Source organism: Carettochelys insculpta, chromosome 6 (assembly GCF_033958435.1).
Source record: "Carettochelys insculpta isolate YL-2023 chromosome 6, ASM3395843v1, whole genome shotgun sequence".
Lineage (NCBI taxonomy): Eukaryota > Metazoa > Chordata > Testudines > Carettochelyidae > Carettochelys > Carettochelys insculpta.
This window is the reverse complement of record NC_134142.1, coordinates 20959760-20968776: the sequence shown is the minus strand read 5'-3', so window position 1 is coordinate 20968776 and position 9017 is coordinate 20959760. Positions and strand designations below refer to the sequence as shown.

The 9017-nt window shown below is 39.8% G+C and overlaps 1 protein-coding gene across 1 annotated transcript in view; it reads left to right on the top strand.

Moving 5' to 3' along the window:
• Positions 1-1019: 1019 nt before the first annotated feature.
• Positions 1020-9017, top strand: part of TDRD9 (tudor domain containing 9) — a 123846-nt gene continuing 115848 nt past the window's right edge. The window contains 4 exon segments of the mRNA XM_074998701.1: positions 1020-1079; positions 1424-1645; positions 5286-5408; positions 8855-8935. Coding sequence (XP_074854802.1) covers positions 1023-1079; positions 1424-1645; positions 5286-5408; positions 8855-8935 — 483 coding nt within the window. The 5' untranslated portion in view covers positions 1020-1022.

Genomic DNA, 9017 nt, shown 5'->3' with positions numbered 1-9017 from the left:
AGGAGGATGGAACTGGGACCTCGTGCAAAGGGTTTAAACCAGGGTGGGGAAGGGGTGAGCGGGAACTATATGCATGTGGTGAGTGGAGCTCCGGAGAGTTGAGCCATGGCAGGGGGAGCGAGTTAAGCGCAACTGGAAATCGCACTCCAGGGTTTACTATAGGAATCGGGGTCAGCCACGTAAGAGCAGGGTCACATACTCTGAGTTCATGTACTCTCAGACCTCACTGTACTTTGATGTTTTATCTAACTTTTAACTTCCCAACCCCCCACTGTCCCTCTGCTCTTCTGGTTTGCCAACTTTGATGATAATTTTTGGACCTCTGTGCTTTATATATTGAGTCTGTTCCGGTAAAGCTATGATCTGAAGAAGTGGGTCTGTCCCACGGAAGCTCATCACTCAATGAATTATTTTGTTCGTCTTTAAAGTGCTACATGACTGGTTTTTGTTATGATGGAATACAGACTAACACGGCTGTCTCTCTGTCACCAGATAATATAAGGTGTAGTTGATGGTCTTTCCATTTATCCAGCTGTTTGGAGCAGATGGATAAATTGGTAGTTGCTGTATAAACTAGGCTATGATTCCTAGGAACTGGGATGGAAGTGAGGGCTGTGCAGAATCTTTGTGTCTGTGGGTAGAGAGAAAAATCAAAAAAGTTTTATTCAGAGACTCATTCCAATATTATGTAAGATTGGAGAGTAGTGTGTGAGCATGTTACAAGTGTATAGAAATAATGAGGTAAACACATTTTCTAGAGTAATTATCAAAACACCAACAGTTGCGTATAAAGAAAAAAGATCCCTTTTGTTAGCAGAATTATTTTTTCGAGTATTAGTAAACCAATAAGGGTTAAACCTTGATATGGTCTCCTTTGAGGAAGTGTGCATTTTTGATACAGTGAATGTATTCAGTGGCTCACATTTTTGTTGTTGTGACTATAAGAACTTGATTTTTATCCTTTGCCTTTTTTTCCAGCTGCTCCGTCACCAGTTCCTCGTGAGTCATATGATTTGACTTTTATGCCAGTAACTAATTATAAATACCCTGATTTGCCTATAACCAGATGTAAGGAAGAGGTAAATTAGGTTTACTGCTGTAATTGAAATTTTGCTGTTGAGTGACTAAAATTGCAAATTGATACTTATTCAGAAGGAGAATTCTGCTATTAATCCCATATTAAATGTATAGTTTCATTAAAAGGCTCTTATTTGTGGTACAAGCCCAATTTTAACTACATATTTTCATAACTGAAATATTTCAGCTGCTGTTTCTAATGAGACATATTCACATGTATATGTGCATTCATCACAGTTTACCTTAAATGAAGCTTTTTTAAAAAATGAAATAAATAAATAAAGTTGTATTTGAAATTGCATACTGAATTTTTATGGATATATAAACATTCTGTAATTTATTTCAGGTTGTTTCTTTGATAGAAAGCAATTCAGTTGTAATTGTACGTGGAGCAACTGGCAGTGGTAAAAGTACACAACTTCCACAATTTATTTTGGATGACTACAGTCAGCGCTCTGCTTACTGCAATATTGTTGTTACCCAGCCTCGAAAAATTGGTGCCAGCAGCATTGCAAGATGGATTAGCAGAGAGCGGTCATGGGCATTAGGTGGATTTGTAGGCTATCAGGTACGATGATGCTTCAAACTGTATAAAGTGTATGATTTGGACATGAGGAGAAAAATTCTTTTCCTGCCTTTCTTTAGTTCTCCATAAGTAACCTTGGAGCAGTATACATGTTTTTAAAACAGAACCATGGCAGAACTGGATGATTTAGTAGCTGGAGTTTGTTATTAATCAAAACAATATTTACCTTTTTTGAATTTGTGTAATTTTAATTCTCCACCAGATATTGCAGTAGTTAGATTTCAACAGAGATTTTAATCTTGACCACATTGCCTAGTTAGTGCATTTTATGGCATAGATTTTATGGCAACGTAAATAGCACTAAAGCACATAATTGAATAATTTTTGTTCAGGTGTTCCATTGCAGTGATTTCTTGTCATAAGCCAAATTTGGCAAGTTTTTGTTGTCACGAGTCACAGTTTTTTGGGATCATAGCAGGAAACTGTGGCTATGGATTGGGGAGTACTGGCTGGGTGGGGAGGCAGGGTGTCAGGTGGTACATGAAGAAGTAGTATTTCCTCCTTTCCCTAGGCACTTGCTGCTCTAGTAAAGAGCCCACAGAGCCCTGCAGACAGCAGGAGATTTGGTGGGACCAGGATAGCTGGCTTCTCACCATCTTGAAGGGCTCTTTCTGTGGAGCCAGCAGAGGAGGGCTCAGGAACGAGGAAGAAGTGTGAGTGAGGCAGGAGGAAGAAACAAAGAGTTTACCTCCTCCTTTTCTTTCCCCTGCTTGTTCTTTCTATGGCATAGCCACTGTTCTGTTTCAGTGGTTTATTTATTTACTTTGTTTCTGCTTGATGCATGCAGCCTAAAGTAGCATTTTTCTTCTTCTTTGTAAAATAAAAATTCTGCCCTTGCTGCTTTCTCTGCACTTAAATCTGACTCTGCAATCCCTTCCCCATTAAGCCTCTCTGACGATAATCTGATAATCCTCTTTAAAGGGAATATTTTTGATCAGAGGCACTGGTCTGAAGAGGCTAGGTGCTACAGTGAAGATCGCTTGAGCCCTTGGCAGCTACAGAATTGGTGTCTACAAAATGAGCTGTGGGTATCTGCACCACATCCGCAGATGTGGATGCCTGAAGATATAAGTGGATGCCTGCAGGTTTGCAGGGCTCTAAAGAGCACTACTAAAAACCTGGAAGTTGATGCGTAACAAATAAACTGTTAAGTACAAGCTTTCCTCACCTAGCCCCGTCTTCTGTTTTCTCTGCTTTTACATTCTGGTCACTCTTTCGGAAGCTCACTTCTTACCACAAAGTTCTGCTTGTTGTGGCTCTTTTTCTTCCTTAAAAATGTTGCAGTGAGGGTTTCCTTTTTCTCTTTTCTTGTCACTTTATTCAATGGAAACTACATTTGTCTTTTCTCATCCATTGAACTCTTTAGATACCATCCATCTGCTTGTCTTTACCACGTGTGTGTTAATAACTTTAGATCACCCTTTCCTTATCTGTCAAAACTTGCATCTGTTTGTTTCCAGTATCTCTTCATGTGTGTCTTGGTACCAACAGCTTCTCAGCCTGTCAAAAGCTTGACTTCTTTTTCCTCCTAAATCTGCCCTTCCATCCGTTCTCACTTTTTGGCGCAGCGCCATCATTTGTTCTTTTCCACTTGAATACCACCTTCATGTTGCTTTCAACTCCTTCTGCACAAATATTGTTGCTAAATCCTATTTCCTACCATCCATGATCTCTAGAATGTTCATTCTAACTTATAGAAGTTTAATGATGTTCTTTCTATCAACAGTTTGAGAGCAGAAGAGTCTGGGCATGGAAAAGCAGAGCTGGCAGGAAAGAGCAGGACTGTATTAGGTTCTGCTTGTTGCAATATTTCAAGCACATACTATATTCACTTCCAGTCTGCATTTCCCTCTCCTGACCAACCATGCAATAGTGCTGTGGTCCTTGCTGAAAATTGTCCGTGTGAAGTTTTGTATTGGAGCTATTTTTACTGTAGCCTTTGTCAGAAAATTTGGTTAGATTTGCAGGCTAGAAGGGACCATTGTGATCCTCTAGGTTTATCTCCCTGTATTATAAACCTTATTCCCCCAAATAATTCTTAAAGCACATCTTTTAGAAAAAACATAAATTAGGAGTCTTAATAGTGGAAAGGTTTGAGTTTTCATGTAACTGCAAAAGAAGAGTGACAGCATTTTGCTCAGTCTTAGAAGGGAAGAGAGCAACACAAACCTTCAGACAGGAATCTAGTTTGGGAAACTTCCACTCCCAAAGGTGGAAATTCCAAATAGTTATGTAAAAATGAACATATAATTGAAAACTGTTTTATCACTTTAAGACAAGCAGGCACTTGTCTTCCAATTGCAATTTGATAGAATTAATACATAATTCCAGTTTGTTTCTGTATGGGATCCCTTACCTACTATGCTGAGACTCTGAATTTAAAATAATAGTATTGTTATTTGGTTCACTATGGGAGGAAAAAGGCTTAAAGGTGTAAAATGGTTCAGTTTCTCATGTTGTCTACAGGGTATTTTTAAGTTTATTTTTTACTAGAATTTGTGTGTGCTGAGCATAACCCAAAGAAATAGAAAATAAGAAGTGGAGGCCTGATAGTACCCAAAATAGTTAAAGTTATACAACTTTTAAAATGGCAGTGTGCCCCTTTTTAACATAACTGTTTAGAACTTTCATCTTTTTATCTATTTGGGATTACACAATTCACCTTTGGTCTCTACTTGAAGATCGTCTCCTCGTAGGGTGACCATATCTCCCTGTCCCAAATACGGGACAGGGAGATATAGGAGGTAGGGACAGCTCCTCCTGGCTCCATCAAGCCCGGGGTAGCTGGGAAGGAGGTGGCAGCTGCCGGCCCTCCCTGGGAGTGCTGAGGAAGCTGAAGCTGCCGGACCTCCCTCAGAGCCCCCAGGAAGCTGCAGCTGCTGGCCTTCCCCTGGAGCCCCAGGGAAGTGGTGGGGACTTGGCAGCTGCCCACGTTCTCCCACTTCCCTAAGGCTTAGGGAAGTGACTTCCGGCAGCAGCTGCACCTGTGCAGCTGGTGGCAAAAGAGGTCAGTGTGGTGTAGGACCCATATAAGGGACAATGAGTCCCTTTTAAAAAGAAGTTGGGATTCCTTTTTGGTGTCCCAAATATGGGACTGTCCCACCTAATATGAGACAGATGGTCACCCTGTCTCCTCCCCACCCTCCGCTTGGTTCTTTTTTTGAACAGAGCACCTCTGGCTATTTTGAATGAAATGTGAGCGGCACATCTTTTCCTCCCACACTAAAATCTCCAAAATAACTCCTTCAGGTTGGGCTTCAGCATGAACAACTAAAGTTTCAAACTAGTATCGTATGTCCATGATTACATATGTAAGGCCTATGGACCAGGGTTTTCAACAGGTGGGAAAGAGCCTATGACCTTCGGACTAAAGTCCTGTGCTCTACTACATGAGGTAAAGGCCAGCTGCCTCTCAGCAAAGGTTGTAGAGCAGAGGCTTCATTCTCCCTTGTCAGTGTTTTTAGTGCCTCTGGGATTACATGTAAATTTATGGTTGTGGTTCTGTGCTTCAGATATCTATTTGTGGCAAGCATCCCACTCTTTAGAATTTTGAACTGTCCAGCATGTAATGTATGAAAGATATCCAGATTAATGAAATATTCCCCCCCCCCACATGCTTTAGGTTGGCTTAGAGAAAGTAGCCACAAAGGATACCAGATTGATTTATGTGACAACTGGAGTGCTCCTGCAGAAAATAGTTGGTGCCAAAAGCCTTGCAGAGTTTACACACATCTTCATTGATGAAGTAAGTTGAAAATAAAATTAATCTCAATTTGAAGGAAAAACTCTTTATGTTTTTATCATTATTATTCAGATTTAGAGAATTAAATTGAGCTGAGTTGTGAAGAACCCTTTGACACATTTATGGGGAAACTTGATAGTCCCAGAACAATCATAGTGAAGTTAAAGAACTTTTGACTTGACTCAGTTCGAGTGGCCCTCTGGATAGTGAAGTTAAAAACTTGAAGAAATGTCTTAAACTGAAGTGTTTGTGGTCACATCTAACTCTTCAGACATCAAGCACTTCAAGAGGTGTGTGAATTCTAAGATAAGGTTTTCTGCCAAGGGCCTTGTTGCTACCCAGCCATCTCTTTGCATACAGGGAGGGAATTACTTTGTGGTTGTTGATGCCTAAAACAAGGATCCTTATTCTTAGAGACATCCTTACTATAGCACTGAAGGGTGTACTGAAGAAAAATGGCCCTCCTGTGGCCATGAGTACAAGCAAGAAAGAATAGTTAGACTTGCTTTTCAGTTCTCCGCATTGTATTAGATTTAGTAGAACAAGGCACCCTTTTTGTGCCTGGTTTATTTGCTGACAAGAGTTTTCTCTGTTTCTGTCCTGAAACAGTTTGAGTAAACATGTCCAGTTTACCTTCTTAAAAATGCCATTTGTTATTTTGGATACTTTTTTAACGTCCCTATTTTTATTCTCCTCTCTTCTAAGGTAAATACCTGGGAATTTTTATACAGACAAATGCAAGCTCATATGTGTAGAAACAAAGAATGCAGGTCACATTTACAACACTAAATGCTGGAATGCACTAACCCTAAAAAAGACTTTGGGGTCATTGTAGATTGCACAGAAGCACTCTGTGTGGTGATGTAGCTCAGATGGTAAATGTGATTCTTGGGTGTGTAGGCAAGGGAATGTCAGGAAGGAACAGGAAAGTGATTTTAACTCTGCATATGGCGTGAGTGAAACAGTTACCTGTGTACTGTCCAATTCTGATGTCCATACATTAAAAAGCATGTTAGAAGAATGGAAAGCATTCAGAATTATTTGGGATATTGAAACATGTCATTAGAATTAAAGACTTAAGTTGCTCAGAAGTTCATCCAGAAGATGCGATGGGGGCACTTACGTTTGGAGTTCCCTTTAGTTGTCTAGTGCAGCTCCATGAATCCAATGAAGCTTATGTGTATTGAATTAGTTCCCCTTCAGAGTTCTGGTGTTCTTTAACCAAAGGTAAGACATTATTATACAAATAGGCCTACACTCCGCTGGTGTTATTTGGAAAGAGCAGGGGCTAAGTTTACCTTAGTCACTCAACCCTACCTCTGTCCATGTTGTGAGGTGTTTTCTTGACCCGGTTCCCTTTCCAGGAGCGAGAGCCTCTGTCTGGGTTTAACCCATTACAAACATTCATTCATGGCAGAGGGACATGCACAGAACTAGGTCACAGAGTGCAAATAGCCATGGGGGAAAGATTTCTGAAAACAGATGGCTCTTTACTCTGTAAGAGGCATAATGAGATCCTGTAGTTGGAAGTTGAAGTGTGATAAGCTGACATGAGAAATAAGGTGCAATATTTTAAACAGAGTAACTTTTGGAAAAGTTTGCCTGGGAATAGGGTAAATTTTTTATCCAAATCTTTAAATCCAGACTGGCTGGTTTTCTAATATATGTGCTATAGCACAACCAAGGTAAACAGGTTTGACCCAGAATTACTTGTTTAATTTCTATGTTCTCTGTTAGGCAGGTGATCAGACGAAGTTAATACATTTAAGGGTAAGAAGCGATCATTTATAATCTCTTGAGTCTCTCTTCAGAGAAGTTTGTTTATGCCCTTCATCATCTCTCTACTTTTTAAAGTCTTCACTTGCAGTTCTATTATATCCTTTGGGGTGGGTTGACCAGAATACAAGAGTCTCTGTGAGAGTGTGATGCTGATTAGATAATTTTTAGTGTATTTAATATGATTTTCCATTGCATTCCTTATGTGTCTTAACATTTTGCTTGCTATGACTGCTGCTGTACATTAAGCAGAAAGGTCTTCATTGATCTGTCAGTAGTGATGTCCAGATCTTGTTTTTGAGTTAATACAACACTCATTAAGGTATAATATTCATTCAGTTAATTCCCACCAATATACATACACTTTATATTTGTCAATACTGAAAGGATGACGGTGAATATGTATTCTACCTCCAAGGGTAGTCTGATGCTAGCTCTGTTTGTTTGACAGGTCAGTAAAGTTCCCCCATTCACAAATTTCAGGTTTGCGAATTCAATTATTCACGAGCCTGGGGCTCTAGGGCGGGGAGCGTTAGCGGCTGCCGCTTCCCCAAGGCTCTGGGCAGGGAGTGCCAGCAGCCACTGCCTCACTGAGACTCTGGGCAGGAGTGCCCACAGCCGGGGCTCTAGGCAGGGAGCACTGGTGACTGCAGCTTCCCCGTATTCACAAAATTCAACATTTGCGAGGGTTCACAACAGTGAACTTTCACGAATGTTGAGACCCTGCTGTAATAATGCAGGTACAGTAAAAGCTGTTATCCAGCACTCAGTTAAGCAGACGTCTCAATTAACTGGCATTTTTGATACTTACAGTACAGATCTTCAGTCTTGTTAGTGGGACTATTTTGCTGCTAAGCACGTTAAGGAATTGCATATTCTCGACTCTACGTCTATACAAAAGAGGCAGAAGCTGAACAAGCTGCAATCAGAGATATATTCAAAAAGCACTTTCCAGGGTGTGTCATAAGGATCATTATAGATTTAGCCAAGCCCCCTATGCCCATTACATCTAGAAAGATAATTGATGTTGGTGATAATGACTGTGAGGCACTGCAAGAGCCTGAAGAGCTTTCTGATTCCTCAAAGAAAGATTAAATTATGTTCAGTTTTAAGTGTATTTTTTGTGATCTGGGCGTATGCCATGCAGTGTCCATAGTGATACATAGTGTTATAAAATAACCTACTGTAGAAGAAACTTTTCCTGTATACACCTAAGAAAGTAACTACTCTGCAGTGTAGTAGGTTGGATTGGCAAGTACCTATATACTGTTGTATACTTTATTTGTTTTATTCTATTCCATTGGTAAAGTATAAAGCTCAGTTTATCAGAATATTTGATTAACCAGCACTCCCCATTCCCTCAACAAGCTGGTTAACAGACCTTTTACTGTATTACTGTTAGGCCTAGTGAAAGTAATGGGTAATGCAGACTATTAGCATTCCACATATACCCTACAAAGATAATTGCATATAAGCACAAAAAAAATCTCTAACAGGAATTTCCGTATTATGAAAACTGTTGTGCTGAGTTACAAAGTATGTTGTCCTGTGTGATTTTCAGATTCTTTAAAAGACAGACACATTTCATGATATGAAAATCTTAGTTTAAATTAGAAAAATATAGGAAAAAGCAAATGTACCTGAGTTGTCTTATGTGCTGTTTCTTTTTCTAGGTGCATGAGCGAACTGAAGAAATGGATTTTCTGCTACTGGTAGTCCGTAAACTATTGCGTACTAATTCCCGATTTGTGAAAGCAAGTCTGAATTATTTTCCAATCTTTTTTTTGTATGAAACAACATTCTCAAGAGCCATTTTACTCATTTTGCATTCTTCAC